Genomic DNA, 24,642 nt, shown 5'->3' with positions numbered 1-24,642 from the left:
AGTCATTTTAACTATGTTGCTAAAAAAACTGACATTTTATTCTGTAAATACAGTAAAATGCAGAAAGGCTCTGATTTCTTTAAAGTGTTTGCATCCACTTCTATGGCTGGCAAGTCTTATGTCTCATTAATATGTAAGAAATCAATATTTTTCTCCATCCTTTTAATTAGAGAAGGTGACATGTTGTATTTTATGTTGCCAGGTCCTGTATCATGTAATGTCAACAGTTTCTGGAATTATGCTGTGAGTCTCTGGCAGTCTCTCACAGTTTGCCTTCATCTGAATAGTGTAAAAACTTTACTCTCCAAAGTAATTCGTTTAATGGAAAAAGGAGATGGTAGGAAGAAAGGGAAGGGAAAACCTTGGAAATTAGGGCAATGTAAATGAGATTACAGATTAACATACTTGTTTCATTTTTATAGGTCTGTACTTCAGCCTTTTACTCCTTTAGCATTCTAACAAAAGGCATTGTTTTCATAAGGGAATCCAGAGGATCTAAATATTTCGTGTTTGGTGATAGGACTGTGGATGAGGTTGATACTATGAAGCTTACTGTATTTGGGGAGATTTAAATATGAAAAATATTCAAGTAGGCTAAATGTTGAACTGCAACTGAACTGGCTACTGTTTTCAGAGCACCTAAGCATCTTGGTTAGTTTTTTTTATGTCCACAATAATTTTTGCAGTGCATTAATTTTTATGCTTCGAAGAGTATTTAGTCTTTTATTCACTAAATAAATTTTGATTCTTTTCCCCCTCTTTTCTTTTATTGTTCCCACTCCATAGTACCTGGTTATGGATTACTATGTTGGAGGAGACCTGCTTACATTACTCAGCAAGTTTGAGGACAGACTCCCTGAGGATATGGCTCGTTTTTATTTGGCTGAAATGGTGATAGCCATCGATTCAGTTCATCAGTTGCATTATGTTCACAGGTAAGTAATTAGAGCTCCAAATTCTTCTTGGAGTTATGGAGAGTTACTTGATGGAGTGAAACTAGTTCCTGTTAGAAGATTTCAAGTTGGTAACAAGTGCTTGCTGTTATAGTGAGCACGATAGAACTGATCTGTCTATATTGTGGTTATTAGAGCTGTTGCTAAATTTGTACATATGGTCAGAGGCATGAATGAACCTCCAAATGCATCTCATGAACCTTGCACACTGCTGTGTTTGAGAGTTAACAATCCATAATTTCTAAAAGCAAAACTGGAAACCTCATTGTGAAATGTGATCAACTTTGAACAGGTGTGGTGAAAGGTCAAATTCTGTTTCTTCATTAGTCTGTTTGATTTATACTGAAGCTGAAAACACCACTGTCTGCTTTGAATTGTTTTTCAGCATTTTCTTTTGGACTTAAGGATATAATCTTTAAAGTGAAGGCAGCTTAATGAATGGAAGTTCTTGAATTGTGGTACTTATCTTTACTTTGGTGTGTATGTGTATATATATGTGTGTGTGTGTATATTGTTTTTTTCCACAGGAAAATATTAAATAATTTGTGTCTAGCTTTTTTGGAGACCATGATTGATTTTTCCATAAAACTAACATTATCTTTTCTTTGATTTATCATTCTCTGCTGAACTCCATGGTAATTCTTGAATGCAGAGAAAAAGGTTATCTTACAAGAGGCAGAATCTTCAAATGCACTCGACAGATGTACTTGACTCTGACAGAAGTCAGGAGTAAAACTCCCTGTTCTTTAAGCTGAATCATTAAGTTGGCAGAATGAGCTTGTTTGATACATCCATCTATCGTCCTTAATTAGAGTCTGTACTAACCATGCCTCCTTTCACTGTTCCCACTTGGCTGCTTCACTGCAAAAAAGATGTGTGTGAGGAGGGAAGGGGGTTTAGGGGATTTTTTTTTTTGTCCAAGAGGTGTGTTGTGGTTGGTTTTGGTGTGTTACTGGGTTGTGTTTTATTTCATTTGCAATTCTGGCTTCTCATGAGAGAGCTCTAGGTGTGGTGGTGCTAAACTGCAAATCACTCCTCTGGAATATATTGAAGTCTGCTAGTTTTGCTGAAGAACTGTGCTAGAGAGAGCCTTATATTCTTATGGAAAAAACCAGAGTACTTTCCTTGATTATTGAAGATTAGAACTGTGTTATTTCTGCCTATTCTTTTATTTTGTTTTGTTTTTTGCTTGGGACCTAGTGTGAAGGGTTTTTGCATTCAATTTAATTTGGATCTAATTCTTAAAATATGATTGTGGGTAAACTGGTGAGACACCATCTACTGTTGCCAGATCTTTTACCCAGTAAATCTGCATATGGAGGAGTAACTTTTTTCAGAAGAACATATTCACTCTACCTTTTCCTCCAAACAGATCAAAATCTTTGTAATTCAGTACTGGTAGTATGTAATGTGCAACAGATGTGATGTTTCCATTCTCAAATGGTGGTGTCTCCAAGATTAAATAGGTGCTGGTGTAGAATTTGGGATGAAAATAGTAGCATTGCAATTGAAAACAAGATGCTAATTATTATGCTTGCATGTTTATTCATGTGAATTTTTAACAAAGATAAAGCCCCTATACGTTCATGGTCCTTCGTTGTTTGATTTGTGGCATTGCCAGTGAGTTTCACGTTCATAAAGTTCTAAATGCCACTTTGGCATTTTATCATTAGTTCTGCTGTAATGCAATGCCTGTTTATAAAGGCATGTTTGGCAAGATTAAAAATGTAAAGAGCACTTGAGTATATGTTAAATGATCAGCCTTTGAAATGAGACCTGTTTCACTGTTAGTTTTATTAAGATGTTTGCAACTGGTAAAGCAAAAGAAAGGAAAAGAAAACACATCGTCTAAATGCCACTAATGCTCTTTTCCTGAAGGCTTAACCATGGTGGCCACATCCTTTTTTGGGAGTGCCTTGCACACAGCAAAGGGTGAAGGAGAAGAAGGAGGAAATAGTTCTAAAAGCTGGATTAATGTAGCAGCTGCGGTAGTGGTATTTCAGATGAATAGCCAGTGTGCATCAGGATTTGATCTGGGTTGTTGCTACTGAACTAGAAACTGTGCTTTAGGCATGTTTTGGTCAAGGTTCTATTCACACAGTAAGATAGCAGATTGCTTTGTTTTGTTTCCTTTTAGTGCCCCAGTTCTTTCAGGATAGATTTTCACATTAACCATTCATAGTGATGTACTTCAATGATAATTTTCTGGCTTTCTGTGAATGTTTTTGTACTTTTAAAGGTAGTATTTCTGTTTTTCTTCTAAGTGTGTCACTCCTCTTACGCTTTTCTAGCATCAATCACTTTTTAGTTGTCAATTAGTTTTGTTTGGGAGTGATGCTGATTGCAGTGGCTGTTTGTTTGCCAATCACTCTGATGTCAAATGCAAGACACTTTCCTTTCCTAAAGTATGTTGGCCAAGATTCTGAAATGTCAAATAAACAACCTCAGCATTACTTAAATGACTGTATTTCAGGTTTTCAGTTCCAAATTTGAATGCTATTTCTGCACTAGCATTGTGGGATTGTTGGATGAATTTATAGATGGAAGGAGATCAAAATCTAGGTATTAATAAAACTGTGCAGATAAATTGTATGGTATTTTTGAAACTATCTCCTGATGCATAATGAAATTAAGAAAAAGAAAAGTTGCTATCTAGAAATAACGCCAACACTGCCATTTTTGTGGGTATTCTTAATGTTTTGTCAGGTTGTATCCTGTTTTTAGTGTCAACAAATATGTCATCCAATATTTTTTGAGATAATATCAATCAGAACAGAAATCTTGGATAATTTTTCATTTCTGACAAATTAATTTCTGTGAGCAAATCTTCTGGTGTTTTACCTGATAGCTAAATGATCAGAATGGCCTTTTCTTTAGTATCTTAGCTTTTGGTATGAGTTCACTAGCACTTGGCACTACCAAGCTATGTTGTCAGCTCCAAGGCTAGCTTTAGAAGGGAAACTTCATCTAAGTTAAATATATGTGCAACTGTTCAAAATGAGAAAGAAAGTACATATTTGTATGTCTCACAAATGCTCAATTTTGTTGGGAAGCTTATACCTAGCCCTGATATCTTCAATTATAGTTTGTACCAATGAAGTGATTTTGCTTTTGGGCCAACGTTAAGTACTGTCTTATGCCAGTTTTCTGCAAATTGTAGTATCATACAGTGTAAGATTTCCCATTTATTAGGAATTTGTCTTGTATTTTTATGTATTTTTCGCACCTTTCTTTTGGCTTTTTCCCCCCTCTGAAAAAAGTCTCTACATGCATTAATATTAATCTTAGCTTCAAAGTTGTGTTGTTACTTAATTCCTCATGGCATATGTTAAAAGCTTATATTTGCATGCAGTATCAGATATCCAGGTGTGGACTACAGTAAAACTCTTCTCAATTTAAGCTAGGTAGCTACACTCTCTTTAATGCATGTTGTGTTATCTCAAACACATAAAAATTGTTTTTTCCTACAATACCTTTATGGTTTTATTGGTGAACCTGGTTTTCTCTAAGTTTTACGTAAAGTAGAAATTCTTGGTTTTGCCTAAATTTTTTAGCATAAAAGAAGACTGGAGAAGGCCTGTCTGCCATGGGAGGAATTGAGAATTGAGCTCGTCCTGGGCACACTCAGTGTGCCACTGGCTTTGCACATCCCTGCACTGTCTGTGCTGCTGCCTTTTATGCTGTCTTCTGAGGTAGCCCCTTAGTAAATCTGTCCTCAATTTAATTTGGGGCATTACATATTCTTGAAAAGTAGAGAATTGTAAGTGTTAATGTGCTTAAATAATTTTCATTTTGACTTTCTTTCCTCCACCTATTTATTCTCTGCAGAGCTGCACAGTGATTCAGGGCAGAGCCAATTTGCAGCTAGGGAGTGTTCAATATTTAGGCTCATGATCCTCCAGACCACTGCAAAAATACTAATTTAAAATAGTTTTCATATATTGGCACACACCCACATTAAACAGTCATCTTTTTCAATTGAATGGTAAAACAATCCTGAGTTACTTTCTTACTAAGAAAATATTTTGGAAAGATTATGAAACACCTGCGTTAATTACTATTTTTGTTGGTTAAGTGTATGGGAGGATAGTTAAGACTACAGGGCAAACTCTTTAAGTAACATATAGTCAGGTGTTGTCTTTTGCATGTGAAAAAATAGACATGAAAAATGTAAACACCCATTTCTAGAAAGTATGTGAGATTACAGTTAGCTCCATTAGGGTGTTTCTGGATTTCTGGTTGCTGCTGTCTTTTTAGTTAGAAGAATTTTAGCATTCTAAAGCACCAGATACCTTTTTCTTTTCTTTTGATTTTCTCTATCAGCTTCTGGAATTCAAGCTGAGCTTCACTGGAACATTTGAGTTCTTAAAATGTAGAGCGGCAGAACTCTCTAAGGAAGTGACATCCTTTCTGAGAAATAATGAGCATAAGGGAATAAATCCATTAGAGGCATAAAAGAACTGTCTATTCCCTATCAAGCCAGGCTCTTTGCTTTTAACAAGAAGGTACTATTTGTCCTTAGTAGAAATCATCTTAGGGACATCCCTGAAATATTTACTGTAAGCAGGCAGCTGAAATCTGGTATCCTTTGTAGGATGCATTTCACTTTCAACTATAAGTTTCAGTGCCAGTGTATCCATTTTTGACTTGCTGAATAAGTGGTTTTCTGTCTTCTGGGTGTATCCCATCTTTACTGATCATTAATTTGCTTAAATGGAAAATGTAAGGGTGGAAAGCCCATCTTGGGAGTTCAGCTGCATTGCTCGGTGTGTCTGAGTTGAGTTGGCACAAGGACGAGCCAAGCGCTCTGGCCTTTGGTAAAGTGAACCCTCATTGTGGGTTTGAAAGAAAGCAACCTCGCATTTTAAATGTTTACCAAACTTTGCAAGAAATATAATGTGGAATACACACATGAAGATGTCCTTACAAAGTGCTGAGAGTGAAGGAAATGGCTAGAAAAATAAGGAAAAAATAACATCAGATTATTTTGATAGTTGCTGAAAATGTATTGCTTTGAAATGTGGCATGGTTTAGGTTTACATGGAAAGCTCCAGGACAGAAAGTTATTTTAGTGAGTGTTTGCTAAGCCAGTGCTTCCTTACAAGGTATTCTGTGACAAAGGTAGGAGAGCTCTGAGAGTTGTTTCCGCTCCATTTTTCCTCTGAGGAGGGACTGGATGCAAAGGTTATCTGGGCCCTCATTCTGCCCTGTGACCTCACATGGTACAAACGCTGGCAGCTGCTCTCAAAGTGTGCCCTGGGGGTGGCACCTGACCTCACTGAGGGCTGGATGAGGTTAATGCTGTTTGACTACAATTCATCGGTACGATTTCCAAAGGAGCCTGCCATGACCTAGAAGTATTTGGAAATAAAAGGCCCACAGATGCTTGGAGTGCCAAGAGCTAGTGGATCACACTGGCTGTGCCTCATGGAGAAGGCAAATGGTCTCTTAGAGTGTCACATGGGAGAGTTAATTTGAGTGAAAGCTGGTGTAGACCTATATGTATATTCTGTGCTATTCGAGCAGAAGGAGTTTAAAAACCCTAAATCCAGCCCCTTAAGCAATAGTAGCCTTGAGTACTAGAGGCTTTCCTAAGATGTGCCTTTACAAATGTATCTTTGGACCTTTTTTCTCCCATTGTTCCTCTCTCCCCAAGCTCCAGGCATTCCTTCTTCACTGCTGAAACAAAGGCTTGTGGCACTGTGCAGGGAACTGAAGTGGCCAGGCCAAGTGAGAAGTAACTTTGCATTTTAACTAACCTGGGTCAATTCTTCAATCTTACACAGAATAGTAGGAAGTCACTTTAAGCCAGTCTTGGGAATAAAAGCATTGTTCATTACATTGTGCCTGTTTCTCCCCTACATCCCTTGAGTGTTACTTGGGATATCTGGCAATGTGGTTTTAAAGAAGAAGGGGCATGAGAAATAGTTGGAGTATCATAAATGTATTATATCCTCAGCTTACAGTAAACTTTAATATTTGACCTAATAACAAAGGAGATTGTTGATTATTGCCACATGAGGAAGGACAGCAACACAGGGACTGCAGCCCTCCTTTCTTTTTGAGTCCCTGCCTGTCCTTTAGCTGGTACTAGTTCTCCTTTACTAGGAAGGAGACTCAGGAAAAGGAGGAGTACGCAGATGAAGAGTTTCTGCTTTTTCATGTCAATGTGTGCAGCTTCTGGGTACAATTGCTTGAAAGGCAGATGAATGCGAGCACTCTGCCAGATGCTATGGAATCCTCCTTAGGTAGGAATTGTTGTATTTGTTATAAAACAGAAGTGTTTAAATCCTCCTAAAAGTGAAAATGAAAGACAGACAAGAAATAGAGTTTGATTGGAAAAGGTACTTTTTAAGTCTTAAGGGGAAAATTATTAATGCCTGAAGTTTTCTATAGAAAAACCTATGGTCTTCCCTGCCAAATAATAATGTTTAAAGCAACACTCAGAGGATGCTAAATGTGATGGAACTTTCAAAGAGCTCCTGCTGCCTCTGGTATAAAGATTGATTTGACATCTTTGGTGTTCACAGAAGAAAGGTCCATGTTAGAACAGTCACAGCTCTGACATGAGATCTCTTTCGATGTTTAATGAAGTTGGAGGTGTTCAGAGAGTTTAATAACTTCTTTTGAGGACAAAACATTCCCATTTGCAAGCTGTTTTATGTAAGTTAAGCTATAATTTTACACTCATTCTCTTCTGATCATTTCAGACATGGAAATACTTTTTCCTACTACTTTCTTTGATATCCAAAATCAACACCAGGAAAGTAGGACAAAAGCATTTTCCTTATTTCTGAATTTTTTGTCTCAGTGACTGTGGTTCTGAGGATGTAGTTAGCTGTTTTTTTGGTGACCAAGAGTTGGTAATTGACTTTCAGTGATTTTGTTGTTGTTTATTAAGTTCAGAATGATGCAGGCAGAAATGAGGATGGAGATTGTGGGATAGAGCCTTCATTATTTTCAAGTTTTTTTGTTGCATGGAAAGGAAACTATCTGCCTTGTGTTTTGTCTTCTAGAGACCTTCCATTTCATTATCTTTTTGTGAACACAAAATTTATTTCATAACTACCACTGTTCATAGTGTCTCCAATTTTTATTTATTAATACCTTGTGTGTTCCTCAAGTTCCTTCTTGAAATGCCTTTATTTCATGTTCCCTTTGCTTCCTTTTTAGTATTTGAAATACAATTGAGTTTATATTATTAGATTACATAAGATTAGAAGCTGCACTGAACAAATTCATTATCATTATCTGATTTTGAATGTCATGTAGATTTGTCATTGCATAAATAAGCAATAATTACTTGGCTTTCGAGTCAGATATTCCTGCAGTAACACTGTAACATTGAGATGCTTGAATGTATGAAGAAGTATTTTAAAACCTGGTTTCTTGCTAGAGCATTCTTCCCAGTGAATATTTGGTGGATTTGGAGTGAAAATATCTTAAGTAGCTGAACTTTCTGATCTGACAAGCAGGAATTTCATGTTGGATTTCTGAGTTGAATAGCTGTTACCTCAACCACTAAATGTAGTACCTCATTTTTTTATCATAAATTAAGATAACCTTGCAAGGTACCTCATTATAATAAGATATCAGGGCAAGAATCTGATTGCTGGCTGGCCAGTTAAGGAAGCATTAGCCCAAACAGCTTTGTCTGCATTGGAAGCTGTTCTTCAGTAAACATTTCCCTCTTGCATTTCCAGAAGAGCTGTTGTTGAATTGATCGAGGTGCCTATCTTGTGTTTCTTTTTAATAACATCAAAATACTGCTGGCTTTTAACTTCTTAAATGAGAAAAAAATAGGTCACTTAACATCCTGCAAATTAGAATACTGCTTACCAAGCAGATGCTTGCACGAGGTCAGGCTTGGTTCAGTTGTGGAAGGTTCCATGGTTGGGGTCAGGGAAGCAAGACCTTGTGGAGCTTTATCTGAGAAGTTGTATTAAAATCTTTATTGACTCAGGTGCTGCGATGTTTGTGCTGTTCAGTTTTTCTTTATTGGCTATTGGGGGGCAGCCTTTAGCATTTCCTCCTGCAGCAGGAAGCAATGGTATTGCTGCCACTGTAACTTAGTAATTCTTAATCAGATACAGTGTGAGAAGTCTGGAAAAAGGCATTAGAAGGGTACAAAGAGAAAACTGGCTTAGAGGAGAAAGGGGAAAAAAGGAGGAAGGGCTAAAATCTGGTCTGATACAATAGTAGCAGAGTTATGTCTCCTTCATATAGGAAATTGAACTAGCACAGAGAGGAGTTTATTTTTATGTAAGTGCAGCTCCTTTAGAGTTCTGCTTAAGAGCTGAAAATTCAGCCCTTACATTTAAAAGATACATCTGCTTTTTTTAAAAATAAGCATTGTGCCTTGTGCTTTATGTCCAATGGAAAGTACTTTTTACATAAGCAAATTTGAATACAAAGGCTTTTCCAGTAACACTTTATTCTTAATAAGTGTAATTTTACTGTGTTTGAGCAAACAGTGTACACTCTTTTTTTTTTTTTTCTGATTATTTTTAAATATCTGAGATGTTTTTCTGCCAAGAAAAAAACTGCAAGTACTGGATATACTGGGATACATTTAGACCAAATGCATTTCTTCCTTTGTAGCCTCTGGCTACAGTTCCTTGCTTAGTCTGTTGCTATTGGGAGTTTTATGCCAATGTCACAGAGCTTATTATATTTGGATCATGCCTGTCAATATGTTTTGTTTTCTAACAACAACAAAAGCAAAAAACACATACTGGACTATTTATGTCATATGTCTGTCGCTGCACGACATGGTAGAGAAACTGTAGACATCTGCTTCAAGCTTGGTCTGGTTTATTCCCTTATGTTTCCTTGCCTTTTAGTTGGAATAAAGATTATATTACATATTGAACCTGCCCAAACACATTCTGAATGCTTTATAGTATGAGAAACTTTAAGATATATTTTACTCTTTTCCTTCATTTCTGTTCCTTAAAAATTAATGTATTGTTTTCATATAATTTCCTCAAATTATCTTTTATAATCTTTTTGTTGTGATTTCAACATAAGGGCTTATCTATTGATTGAACTATTGTTTTTTCATAAGATTTGCTTTTAAAAAATTAAAATATTCTTGTGTTAAAGGATGAAAGTGCAGTTTTGATCTCTAGGGGAGTGACCTTCTGAAAAAAGCACGTGCTCACAATCCTCCTCAGGTGCCAGAGATATCATAAGCTGATTTAAGGCAAATTCTGTATAGATATTTTGTTATGTTATATTTATCCAAGCATGCTTCATTTTTAATATGCTTCTTTGTCTATATGCTGCAGTAGTTTTAATGAAGATAAATTGTTACCAGAACTACTTCCATACTGATAAATCTGGTACACCAAAATCTTTGTACAGCTGCTTTTGTAGGGCTGGCTCAGTGACTGTAAAGAGGTGAGTGACTTTGCAGAGGGCCACATGGACACAGTGATAAGCAGAAGCCATGAGAGCTTTACAAAGCTTTGCAAAACCAAACAAGCAAGAGCTGAAAGTTGTCTCACAATAATTCTTGAAAATGAGGTGGTGAATAGGGTCAACTGGGCATCCCATTTAGGTATATTGGAGTTTTACACACTCTGGGAATTAAAAGATAGCTTATCATATCCTCATTTAATATATTAAGAAAGTGCAGCATAGGCATAGTGAAAAATAAGCACAGCATGTAATTTCAGGTGGTGGGCATCTTTTCATTGTTATGGCAAAGCAGTAGAGCTGTGGAGTTCGAGTTCAGGTTAATTTTGTCTCTGACACTGTAGGTGTAGTAACAGCCAAGCTACAGCCGAGAGTAAGTGGAACTCTAAGATTATGAATACTTCCAAAATGGAAAATTCCATAATACTTACAAGTAGGTTTGGGGACTACAATAAATAAGGTAAAATAAAAAATCCGTGTGTTATATTTCAAGGACTAGTTTTGATCAGGGGACAGTGTTACAAAATAGAAAGAAGAACTGTAGAATATAATGTATCTTTATGTGTGCATCTTACTTTAAAGAGTTTAGAAGTGATGAAAAAAGAGCTAAATTTCTGTACCACCATAACTACTTGGTTTTGGTCTGTTAGAGCAGCAGTTACATTTTGGCATATTTGGTAGCCTGATCAGAGTTTCTTTATATGTAAGTCAAAATTTTAGGGATTTCTTTTACAGATAAGAACTTTTGAAATAGTGTTTCATGGCAGTGTTGAGTATGGTCATTCTTCTAGTTGTAGTTTAATCTTAGAGTTGTCAGACAACTTGATAAAATGTAATGTCAAGGATTGTAAATATTATATGAGATGACGTTTTGGAAAGAACTTGTGTTCTAGCTGCAGTATTTCTCACTCTACTAGAATATTTCTCCCAGTGAAACCAAGAGCCATGGTTACATCACACTGTAAAGGTACAGATGTAAAATAATGATTTGGTGTTCTCACTTCCTTCTCTATCACTTATCAATTGAAAAGCTCTTGGGTGTATAAGAGAAGTTTCTGCTGTTACAGTCACCAGGAAGGTATTTACATTTTACACTGTTGTGTTTATGATTTCTTTTAATATGATTTCTGTTACTATAGTCTTCAATTTAGTAATTTCTGTACGTGTGATATTCCAGTCTTCCCTGCTGTTACTCCTGCTTTTCAGCTTTGTCGGATCTACACATTTTATGAGTGTGCATTTATTTTTGTGCCAGGTTTTAAAGTTAAAATGTTAAATCAGTTTCAAAACTGATCCCAGAGGATCATCAGTAATAATCTCCCTCTGATTTTATTATCTCTTTCAGCACTATGCAGCCATCTCTCCTTTAGCCAGTTTATTATGAGTACCTTTCCTAGTACTGTCATTTTTCTTTCAGTGACTGTTTCTCTCATATGAGAAAAATTAAAAATATTTTAATATGGAATTGTGTCTCAATCCATAATACTGTGACAAAAATTACCTGATCCTGGTGAATTGTGCACACAAAGGAATTCAGACGTTGCTCCTAGTGTTTGCAGGGCATACTGTGGTATTCCACATAATCATTCTAAGTATTACACATTTTGTTTATGGAACTGAAAGTTGTTTAGTGTCAGTGTAGTCCACATGTTTTCTGTCTGATTAATTGCAACAGCTCCAAATAATATTCTCTTTCTACTCATCTGTCACAAAGCTGGTAATTTTATTAAGAATGTAAAACCAGAAAATGGTAGAAAATTTAAATAAGAAAAGTATGATTTACAGTGACAGCACTTGTCAATGGATTCAAACAGAAATTACTGTCAAGTCACAACTCCTACTTAAACATTGAGTCAGCCTTTGCTTACCTTGTTTCTTTAAGGTCATAGTTTCTGGAAAATATTTGTCTGAGAGTCTATACTACTAATGTCATGGTTGCTTTTGACAGCCAAATGCTTAGGAGAGTTGTGAATGCTGAAATGTAAAACATCATGATTGCCAGTTGCGTATTCTAAGAGGGATTAACTTGTCTCTTGCAAAAAAAAAATCAGAATCTGAGGTGTGAGGATGTTATGGAAAATAATGCAATATTTTTGTGATGTGGTATCTGATTCAAAACCAGACCTTTGTATGTCTTCTTAAAGATTTAATTCCAGTTAAGAAAACTGATTTATAATAAGTGATGATGTTTGACCTTAACAGTCTGTGATAAATTTTAAAAAGTCAGTAATCTTGAATTATGCCAGCTTCATTAGAAACACAAACACAGAAGCTGCTTGGTGTAGTTTCCCTGGCGAGATAGTTCTGTTATCCCATTCTGCTTGTTCCATCATTTTCCTGCATTTTTTGTGAATGTACCAAAACTAAAAACTTTCTGTCCCTTAATTAAAAAAAATATTTAGTAACTTCTGTACTCTGCCAGTGGCTACACTACATGAATGCAAAACAGATTGCTGATTTCCCTACTTACCTTATGAACGTGTTGCCAAAACCTTTCTGTGTTCATGCCTGCCAAAACTCTGCCTGTCTCAATGTTTTTGTATTCCTTCCACCCAGTGTGCACTAACTTGAATGTGTGTAGCTTAAAGTGTCTTGGACAAAACTAACATGAAACTTCTAACACACTGCAGTGTTTTTGAGGATATCAGGAAGAAAAAAAAAAGATCTAGATTTTCATTTTAGTATCAAGTGTGTGTCTTCATGTTACAGGTGCTGATTTCTGTGGGTTAGGAAATGTTGTGCAATGTTTTGGCTGTGCTTGTGTGATTCAGGTCAATAAGAATTTCAGAACTCCATTATTGCCTCTCAGTTCCCTAATACCAGATCAGTGCATTGTAACATGTGTAGGGATTATTGACAGCATCAAAAGAATCTTCTAATCCCTCTGTTCTGGAGTGATGAAATAATAGAATTGTTCTGACAGTATCAGGAAATTCCTGTTCCCACATGAAAACATCATTTTGAGCTAGATTAAAGTAGTTTCTGTTATCCCACTAGAAATTTTGACACAATCCTGGTGTAGTTCTTGGTTTCTGTAATGATTGAAATTCTCTGTAACTGGTCTGCTGGAACACATTGCAGCAGTTACTGAAAAGCAAATGTACATTTAAGGTAAAAAAGCAGCTCATGTGTGAAATGGTTGAGGGACACATGCTAGTGTGGGATTCATGCTACAGGCTTTGACTTAATTTGTATTTTATGGTAATGAGAATTCTTGGCTGAAAGTATCTGATGGTGAGATACTAGTTTGTACAACATTGAAATAGCACCAGTGATAATCTTACTGAAATTGATAATTACAAAATTAGCATAATATATTAAGTAGAAGAACTCTGAATACCTTATCTTCTGTGTGTTACTTTTTTGGTACATATCTAGTCTAATAGATCTTTTTGAACCACGATTTTATTCCAGTGAACATTTGGGCAGGCAGTACTTAACCACTATTATATAATTTTATATACTCCTTGGTTCCAGATCCATGGGAAGAAAGAAGATAATTTATGTAGACATTTTAAGCAGTGTTATGTTTATTTAAAGAACCAGCATTGAGGTGGCTATCAGTTTTGCAGGGCACTGGGCTGTCTTATCTTGGAACAGATCATCCTTGTGGTCCTTTCCAACCTGATATTCTATGATCTATTTAGAGCAGGTCATCTCAAATTGAATACTAAAAATTTGATATTTAATTAGTGGCCATTGCTTTCTGATGTTTTAACACAGAATAGAAACCTGTCTTTGAATCTGTGAAAAAGAATAGTGTTAGGCACATGGGTAGCTTTGATTACTTAGGAAGCATTGTTTTCTCATAATGCTTTGGTAATGGTGTTGATAATGTCAAGAATGGTGGGAAAAAATGTCTCCATTTTTTAAAATAAAGACTCTGCTGAAAGCCATTTGGCTGGTGGCGAGTTCAGAAAAGGGTCTTCTGATTGGAGATGAGGCACAGGCACCAAGATCTTTGATTTTACACTTACGAATAAATTTCAAACAGGTAAAACTAGTTGTTTTGGTTTTTTTATTCAGACTCTTCTGATGCAGATCAACTATAACATGTGTCCAAAGGAAGTTTTTATTAACTCCACATATGTATCATGTTAATAAGTCATTTATAGATGCAACAGGTCTACTTGCTAGTTTAAGTTGGAAATTGCTGTTCCTTGCTTTAAAAATTTTGCTTTCCATTTGGTTTCCAGAAACAAAAGCAATGCTTGAGTCTCAGCCAGACAAGAATGATGAATTCATCATTCATCGAGTCACATATGCCTCACTTCTCTAAGAATTAATGTCAAAACTAGCTAAAACTGCTCATTATGCAAGTTCTGAAGTGTACCTTCTGTAACATTACATATAGTCAAAGAATTACTGTCAGACTCCTTGTTGACCATTAGTTGCACCAGAGCCAACTAATTCTACTTAAACAGGCAAGCAACAATGAGATTAACTTTAGGTTAAGTGACTCAAAATAGCAGCTTTGGTCCTCCAAGTGACCAGCAATTTAAATGGTGTGGAGCCCAGACAGAAAATAAGCATGGGAGTGAGGGAAACAAAGAAGATAGGAGTGACTTCTGAGAGCTTGAGGGATGGTGTGTCTGTTATACTTTTGAATATTCCTAAATGATTGTTTCTTCTAGGATAGTATTCTCTGACTTGATTTTAAAATTGTGAATTCAGCCACAGCTTTCACTCAATAGCTGCAGGTCTCCATTTGAATCTCTCTTTAATACAACACATGTAATTGAGGCACATCAGCCATATTCTAAATCTCTAATAAAAAATCAGCAGTGCTCATTGTAGCTCCTTGAATGAATTCTGTTGTTGCATTCAGTGATAGGACTAAAAATGAAAAAGCTGGAATCACTTTCCATAGTTTTCTCTGAGGTGCAGGCTTGTGGTTCATCTGGGTGCTTCAGCAAACTTAACTCTTGCCTGAGCACCAGCTCACTCTTACCACCCTCCACTTCAGCTGTCTGCACATGGTGCTGCTTTTCAGCATTTTCAAGACTCAAAACTTCTCTCTGACAAACTCCTCATTTCTGCAGTTAATGGCTTTTGTGTGAACATCAAATGTGAAAAAGTACAATTGAAAAAAAAAATGGTTGTTACTAAATAATCAACAGGCAGGCTAGGAATTGGAAGCACATCTTTGCATCCTGCTGTTCACTGTTTTCTGTCCTTTCTGTTCTACTTCCGTTCATGTTTATACTCTACAGCAAAGAAGGGTCAAGGAGCTGGTCTTCCTGAGGAGAAAAAATTCCCAGTGTGTAACATCTTGCTTGGTATCCCATGGTCAGATGAAGGATCAGTGCCTAATTCTGTTACAGAATTCTCACTCAAATTCTCTCAGTCTCAGGGTAGAAGAACCTCTGATGATAGAGTAATAAAATGAAAATCTAAACCCTCATTGTATAGGCTGTAAATCTGTTATTTTGAATGCAATTTTAGTGTCAGAATGTAAGCACCCTTTCCTGTCCCAAAACAACAAAATAAAAGAAAAAATATTTTAAGAAGTAATTACTGTTTTTCATTTTGGCACAGGAGACTTCTGGAGAGTCTCTTAATTCACCTTGCGCTCCCTCTGGACCTGGTCAGAAGCAAACCTCTACAATTTCACATGGATCTAGTTTAACACAACCGAAAAGCTAATTCCAAATAACAGTGTACAATGTATCATCTTTTAGCAGGGTAGGATTTCTGACAGAAATGACTCTTTGCTCTGCTGGTTGTGTTTTGACGTGCCCAGCGTGGCCACTGCAGTGCAGTGCTTTGGGGCTGCCTTCCCACCAGGACTCTGAACTCAACAACGAGGCACAATGTTTACTTTTCACCCTTTAAAAAAGTATTTTGGAGTCCTGACTGATACAGCAAATAAAAAAAAGAAATCACATCATGACAGAGGCTAGAGGATTTTTGTTTCTTCATTTCTGCTTTCCTGGTGTATTCAGAGCCATTTATGTCCCTCCAGCTCCTTCCACTGCTGGGTTCTTCCACCCAGCTGTCCTTTCTCTGGAAGACTTGGTTGAGGATTTTGTGAGAGGGTTGTGATGTGATTTCTCACATGACTGTGAAATAGCACACAGGAAACAATGCTGTCTTGTTGCTTGTTTCTTATCAGTATGGAGCCTGTACACACCTGTAAGGAGCTTACTCTTTTTCTTACTTCCTCCAGCAATGCTTTAATTCAGCCTATACCAACATTGGTCAGGTTGGTGGTTGACATGCAATTAATAATAACGTAAAATAATCTAAATTTCTAATGAAATACAAATTTTCTTCCTTCCATTGCATATATATAGGTGCTTTTATTCTCCTTTTCTCTGTCCCTAAAAACGGTCACTTTGCATTTCTTGTGTTCAATAGCAGTATCTTCTGCTGTATTTAACAGCTTGTGAATAGAATTTCTTCAACACAGATTTTTTTTTTTTTTTTTTTAGATAACCAAGAGGTAATAAATATGATGCCATATTTGCAACACAGTAAAGAGCATGTTCAAGCTGGGGGGAAGCAAGAGAGATTGTCCTAAATTCTATTATTTAGTTCTATTATTTCAGGAGTAATAGGCTCTTTGCTCCTCACTGTTCTACTTTTTACTTACTCACTAGGAAGGAATCTTCTTTCCTATTAGCATTTAACCTCTATACTGTCAATTTAGGGCACAGTTAAATGGAGAGCAGATTTGGAAAAGCTATACTTTTTTTTGTTGTATTTGTTCTTTCCCCCACCTCCCCTTTTTTTCTTGCAGAGTGATATATGTTCTTAACAACACCAACTTCTGTTTAAAAAAAAGAGGAATCCCAAGTATCTGTGTAACTGCTGAATAAACCTTTATTGGGTGAAGGATGAAGAAAGCAAAGGTTCTGTGCAGCACATTAAAATGGCTGTATAGTAGTGTTGTTTTCAGAACCATTCTTCTTTTGCTGGGCAGTCTTTCAAAAAATATACGACATCTAAAGCCCTACTAGCCTGGGAGAAGAGCAGTAAAACATATAGGATATAGCAGTGCTGCATCACATATTGCAAGAGCTATGGCAAGTATTTGATGTATATATTTGTTAGCTTGGGATGGCATTAGTTTTCTTATCCTTGTAAACTATTTTTTTTTCTTAGTCTCCAGGGTTTACTTGCAGCTTTGCATCTTATCTTTGTTCTGTTTCCCACATAACTCAGGAACAACAAACAAATCATTTAGATTTTTGTAATGTGCTCCCTATTCCTGAATATTTTACGTGTCCTTAAAGTATGTTCTACTTTCTTCTGTGTTTCTCCCTCTCCCTTTGATAAATTTTTAATAGTTTTTTATTGCTGATCAAATAAATGGATGGAGGAGAGATAAGATCAACCTCATATTAAGACTGTATATCCTTCTTTTGGAAAAACAAAAAGCATTAAGTGATCTCAGAACTCAATTCTGCACAGACCTCTTTTGCCCTCACCTCATAATTCTCAGTGTATTTATATCTGTGTATTTATTCCTGGAAGAAGACAGAAAAGGACTAAGGAAGAGTTGTCATGGGGTGCAGTATGGACCCAGCAGGTTTGTTTCTTGATCAGTCTCAGAAAATTTTTAGTGATTTGCAACTAATAGCTTGCTTAAGCTCAGGGCATTTATAAATATCCCTGATAATTGAAATACCTGTAGGCATGCCCTATATAGACATACAAACAAAGACATAAATAAGAGTATATATATTAAAAATCTGTTAGATTCTCCAGACAGATTCTGCGTGAACACTCTTCTTTGCTTTCTTTGTGTCATCAGTGGATTTAAAAAAAATTAATATGTGAAATGTTTTTTTGCTATTGTTACCAAAACCAGTGCAAATCCTCAGTATACGTTGTCTTGTTTACTCTCAGAATTTTTCAATGCTATGAGCTGTTTCAGGGACTGTGTGTGGTTGTACTGAAAGGCAAAGAGCAGAGACTACATATCTAAAATGAGAATCAAAAGGAAAGAAAACATTTATCTGCCTAGAAATACGTGTTAAGGTTTTTTAGCATAGGTAGTAATTTACAGTGCAGCAGCTGAGCATATTCTGAATTCCTTGTTAGCCTCTTCTTTCAGGATTTCTCTGACAGATGGCACTCACAGATGGACATAACATTCTTAAGGAGCTTACTCTTTCTGCTCCCTTACCCGCCAGTAACTCATGATACTATTAGAAATCTAAAAGCTTTGACATGAATTAGCCTTACTTAGCAGACTTTAATTTTTTAATCTTTCGAATATGCTGCAGGGTAGTAGTGCTTGTGGAGTTCTTAATCTGTTTACTTAAGTTCTTAGATGCCAAAATGGAATTCCAATAAAATTGACATGGCAAAACATGGCAAGTATACTGTCATTTTACTGCTTTTTAAATTGTCATGATGATATTTTTATTCTTATCTTCTGGAGGAAAAATATAGAATGATACAAAAGAGTATTGTTTGACAACCCAGAAACAGCTCTGTCAACTGAAGTTCACAGAGTTCAAGCAATTTGCTTGGTATTCCATTGTAACTACATTGAAATCTGAAGTGAATAAACCTAATATTTAAAGTTGGCTGCTTAATGAAGCTTGTTTCTACCACCATCAGCTTCAATTAGTTTGGTTTTTAGTTTTTCAAGGTATCATCTAATAGGCTGCCTCAGAAAAAGAGCAAAGTGTACTCAAGATATTTGAATGCATTTTTGTGATAATTACTCGTTTGTCATATATACTTGGTGTCATTTCTCAATATTCATGCAACTTTGGGCTTGAAAGCCATTATTCTTTACAATGCTGACTCAAATGGCAGTTTTTTCTGATGAATGTTGTTGGTGTGGAGTTTCTGTTGAGGAATGTGAAACTATAAGCAGAGTGATCAAGTCCAAAAAAAGCATTGTGACAGCTGGACAGGTTAGAGAGGCGAAAATAGTGAGTGCCCTCAGCCAGGTCCTCTGCTGTGTGTATTTGTAGCTTATTAGAAAAGTAGAAGAACACCAGATGGAGATAGAAACCTCAACTGCCATTTTTATGTTTTGTTTTCTAAGTGCTGTGTAAATTCAAGGTACTCAAACTCCTTCTTCATGAATAGTACACAGCCTACCATGGCACAACTTCTGGTTCATGGCCTAATTGTGTTCTTTTGCTTTAGGGCCCCTTTCTAGGTGAGCAGTCCACTTCCTAGCATCTCATTTTTCCCAGGGACTCCTTGATTTCAGGTTGCTTCAGTGTAGGCACAGTTAGTTAGTCACATAAGGATATAATTTAAACATCTCTTTTGAATCTTTCTGCCTGCAAGTAGTTGGGTTCTGAAGAACCCTCTGTAATTGAACAGCCCTGATATAAATAATTTTCTTCAGCTTGTGTTGAAGTGCTCTGTTCTAGGGAATGTGGATTCCTGAGAATAGTCTTTCATAATAATAAATTAGCATGCATTTACAAATTTTGCATACTGCAAATTTAAACAACAATTTAGCTCATGAAAGCATAGTGAGAAAAGTAATCCATGCACTGTAATAAGTAATCCAGGCCAGGATAGTGCCTACTTTGCATCTTCAGCAAATTTCTTACATATTTTGCCACCTGAAAGTCTTCCTGTACACCTTGCTTTGCTCCTTGATATTTTAATCATATATATGCACACATATGTGTGTGCTGTAGCCTTTCTTAGGAGGAGATGAGTCTTCTCTGATAGCCAAGACTTTTTGCACTGAGAAAACTTGTGTGACAGAGCAGTGGTGTGGAGGGCTGTTCATGGAGTGCTGTCTGATGGCTTCAGGCCAATCTTGCCAGCTCTGATTATCTAAACACTGTAAGCAATGGCAGAGACTAACCTTGATTGCTGTGCATTTTGGGATAGGGGCTTTCTATTAGTGAGACTTTAGATCAGGGAAAGGTAGCTTTTAATTTTAACAAATTTTGTATGCCTGAATGTTATTAAATGTCAAGATACAATCAAGACAGTTTTGTGATTTTACCTGTCATACGGCTGCAGAGTTGAGAGACAGAGAGAGGGACTTTGCCAATTTTTGTTTTATGAACTGCAATTTCCATTGCAAAAATAGACATGTTCTAATGCTAAAAGGCTGAAGATACTTTCTGTCTTGAGCCACAAGTCATAAGTATGTAGGCTGCTACAGCTGAACCTGTAGTACTTTGATGCTACTGCATTTCAGAATTAGGTTTGAGGAGCTTTGGTACAATATAACTATATTAGTGAAATAAAATTGAAAAGGTGGTTTAGTCTTAATTTCAGAATCACAGGATGAGTGAGGTTGAAATGGACCTCTTTAGGTCATCTGATCTAACCCTTCTTCTCAGAACAAGGTCACTGAGAGCAGATTCCCATTTCCAATTGGATTTTTGAGTAGTCCTTTCAAATTAAGCATAATTCTGTATTGGCTTTGATCACTGAATGACACAGTACCTCCAGAGCTTTACACTACTGTGCTCTAGTTCTGTTACAACTTGTTTCATGTAAGAATATTTACCTCATTTCCCAAGTATTGTCTCCTTGATTTCTACAAATTGCAATTTTTACTAATTTCCTGTTTTGATTTTTGGGCTTCTCAAACCAAGTATTTGTTTTCCAAATCAGTTTTTGTTTCTGAAAAAGAAATAGTTAAGAAACATTCCTGTTTTGTTTCTCCCATCTTATGTTTGCATCTCTTTCAAAACTTTTATGATTGTGCCTTAGTCTTTTGTAGCAGGAGAGACCATAATAAAAAACTATTAAAAACTATTAAAACTACTCCAAAAGAAGTAAGGTACAAGGCTCTCATATTTTCATGCATGAAATTTTAATCAATAGTACTATTCTGTTCAAGATCAATGCATTATTAAACATTCAAATGTTCAATTTTATATTTGAGTCCTTACAAGTTTTTTTTTGTTTCATATCAGTAACTCAGCCACAAATCAACCCTGAGGAATGTTACAAACTTCTGTATTCTTGATCCGCTGTGAGAGGCCAGTTAACTTGGGTTTGGGTTTTTAAATTTGTTTTTAACAGTTCCTATGTCACACTATTTCAGTTAACTTCTGTTTTTTTAAATTTGAACTTCTACAACTTTCAGACTTTTTCTTACATGCTTTATTGTTTGACATAAGGAATTGTCTTTCTGGTAATGTCTACCTCTCTTTTATTCTTATTTCATTAGTGTTTAAAATCACATATGTAAATCAGCCTTTTAAAGTACCAAATTTACAGTAGTTATCAAATAGCACAGTGTGTTCTTTTTAGTCTGTAAAGCTGGCAAGACAATAGAAATAATCCCTAGGCAATCACAAGTGACTTTGCCCTGACATCTCTTTAAAATGCTGCATGAGGTGCCTAACCTGCATGTGAGGGGTTTTGCCATAGATACTTGGTCCTGTCAGCTGATTAGCATTTTAGATGAAGACAGTAGCTATGGGGAGTATGTAGCTGCCAAGCATTTATCCAAAAGAATTTTTCAAATCACCCCTTTTACTTATGTTTTTAAAAGAAAGAAAAAAAATGGACATAAGCAGCTTTAAAAAATAATTATTCTTGGTTTGCGACTGTTATCGTGTTTGAGATATCCATTACTTGGAAACAAATACATATGCAGAAAGCCCACAGGGAGACATTTTTCTGAGGTAAATTAATTCTAGGATATTATAATATGATGTGGTGGGGCATATATTTATAAGCCAGTAACTACACTCTGCTCAAGTGTTCAGGAATGAAAATGGGTGCCTGAACAAACTCAAGATATATATGTGTTGGCTGATGTACTCATTCCCTGTTGCTTGTTATTATTTCCTTTATTAGCATTTGAAATTCATAAAGAACATTGGATACCATAAGGTAAACACTGTGTTGTGTCCAGAATACTTGTCTGAGTGGCAGAAATTAAAGACTGTAGAGCAAAGGACTGGGAGAGGACTTGGAGAGGTCAGCTAGTATTTTCCTTGGGCTGCAAGGCAGGATCAAACTGCAGCTAAACCAATCTTGACAGACATTTGTCTAACTGGTTTTAATAGAAAAATGATGGAGATGATGACATTTCCTGAAGCAATTTGTTCCAATGTCCTATTGTCATTATTATGGAAGTGTTTTCTAATGTTTCTTCTGGGTATCTTTCATTGGTACTTAAATTCATTACTTTTTGTGTTACCACACTTGGTGTGGCAAAGTATTCCATTTCATCTGTTTTGCATTATATACTTCAAGTCTGTGGTGCAGATCTTCATAGTAAGAGAGGAATGTAATGTAATTACCTTAGTTTTAGTGAAAACTGAAATTATTTCTCTCAGTCTGGATTATGGATTTTAAAAAGTACACTTTGGCAGAAAGTATGGTCTGGAGCTGAGTTAGTTTGGAAATATCTGATTCTGTAGGTGCTGCACTACATGTACTGCATGCAGTACATGAAACCTTGAATTTTGTCATGTTTTTCATTTAGTTTTGTTATATTGCTAGGAATAAAACTTGGTTAGGGTGTGTGACAATATGAATATAAAATTGAACATACTGATCAATAAATAATGATTATATCACAGACCTAGAAGCTTTATTGTTGTGGTTTGGTTGATGAGAGTCTGTCCATTGAATGTAATGAGATTTAGAGGAATCTCCTGCTGCTTAGAGTAGAGAGATTCTTTTAGCAGTGGTGAAATACAGCACATACATAATAATTTATTATCAGGAGTTAAAGTGAAAACAAAGAAGTTTTACACTGTTAACATTGTGTTTAAGAAAAAATAATTATAAAATAAGGTTGATTATAGCATTTATTTTTCCCCTGTAGTTCCTCCTCTTATTAAGGCTTAAATTCTGAAGTGTTCAGTCTTTGGCTCTTCCTATTGACTTCAGGGCTTACAAGAGCACAGCTACTGTATCTTATTTGCTTGTAAGCTTTAGTTTGTCAGCTTTTCATGAAGCAGGTTTTGTTTAGTATACAAACATGTTGCAATGGTTTGGGTGCTATATAAATAATAAGGCTAAGATCAAAGTTATTTCAATTATTTTGGTTTCAATCAGAATGCACACTGTTTGGATTTCCCCCAAAAATGAAGGAGTGTCTGTTTAGGAGAAGGTGCAGTAGAGTCTTGATAAGAGGCACGGTTAATGAGGTACAACATATTCCAGTTTTCTCATGCTGCTATCTTGTGCAGCCTATCTTGTTGGGATTGCTAAAGAATAACTGCCGACTGCCCAAATCTAATTTGGCTCAGTGTGCATTGGTCTTTCTGCCAGATGGAGCCTTTTTCTACTCCTGCTCATCAGAATTCAGATAAACCGTAGTTGGCAGAATATGGCAATGCTGACTTTGATATAACCCAGTCCACTGTAATGGAAAATAGAAACATCAATGTTCATACATTTGACTGTGAAAAAAGGAATTATTTGACCAGCATTCTTGATGGAAGTTCACCAGTTGTTTCACTCTGTGTATCTAAAGCAAGCTGTCAGTAGAGTATCACTGAATACCTTAATAAAAACTGCACAGGCACCAAATTTTCTTTTTTCATTGGAGTGCTGCCAAAACCAAATCTCTTCATTTTTAATCATGGATGTAGCATTTCTTTGTGAGAGAGGTATATGGAGGGGAAGTCTGCCTGAAACAACAGAAGGGAGTGAAATGAGCAGTTTGCCAAACTTCTGTCCTGACTAAGGATAATCCTGTGTTCTGAAGGAATTTTGGATAAAAAGTCCAGGCATTCTGGCAATGAAGTCTTGGTTGTGTTTTTTCTTAAAGTAGGTTAGCTTGACAGAGGGTGGCATTTCTTGTTGTAAGAGTGAATAATTGCAATAATAATTTGATTTATACTTTTGGGGAATGCTCTTGTGTGTACAGTGAGCAAATAATGTGCTGTGAAATCTTTAATTGGTAATAAGCTTTCTGGATCAGTTTTTCTGTTCCAGCAGTTACACCTGAAACTAATTTATTTTTTCTCATATGCTGGTGTTTTAATTTGCATTGGTAGCATTAAAAAATACTGTTCATATGAATTTTTCACGGAAAAATAATTTAATGTAAGCTATTCACTTTGTTCCTTGCCGTTCAAGAATAGCATCTCTTGAGGTGTATGACCCGTTTAGGAAAATGAATTGATTTCCATGCTTTTCTAATGTTAGCATTAAGAATAACAATTTGTTCTCCAGATTATCTCTTTCTTATCTACTGGGCTCTAATAAGCTAGTAGCTCAGCTATCAAACTGGAACTGAATCCTTTGATTTCAGACAGGTCCATTTCTTTATTCAGACTCAGCTCACATCGTGGTTGTTCCATTTAGAACAGTTTAAGTCCCTTTCTTGTCATTTCAGTTCTGCTGTTTT

General features: G+C 36.1%; 1 protein-coding gene across 5 annotated transcripts in view; it reads left to right on the top strand.

The window, feature by feature from the left end:
* CDC42BPA (CDC42 binding protein kinase alpha) overlaps positions 1 to 24,642 on the top strand; it is a 182,944-nt gene that overhangs the window by 72,004 nt on the left and 86,298 nt on the right. For all 5 annotated transcript variants that reach the window (XM_056488450.1, XM_056488448.1, XM_056488452.1 and 2 more), the window contains exon 6: positions 787 to 935. In XM_056488450.1, coding sequence (XP_056344425.1) covers positions 787 to 935 — 149 coding nt within the window. The remainder of the gene's footprint in view (positions 1 to 786; positions 936 to 24,642) is intronic.

The sequence above is a fragment of the Oenanthe melanoleuca genome, chromosome 3, assembly GCF_029582105.1.
Source record: "Oenanthe melanoleuca isolate GR-GAL-2019-014 chromosome 3, OMel1.0, whole genome shotgun sequence".
Lineage (NCBI taxonomy): Eukaryota > Metazoa > Chordata > Aves > Passeriformes > Muscicapidae > Oenanthe > Oenanthe melanoleuca.
Note: the sequence above shows the minus strand (reverse complement) of the source record. Positions and strands in the feature narration are given on the sequence as shown.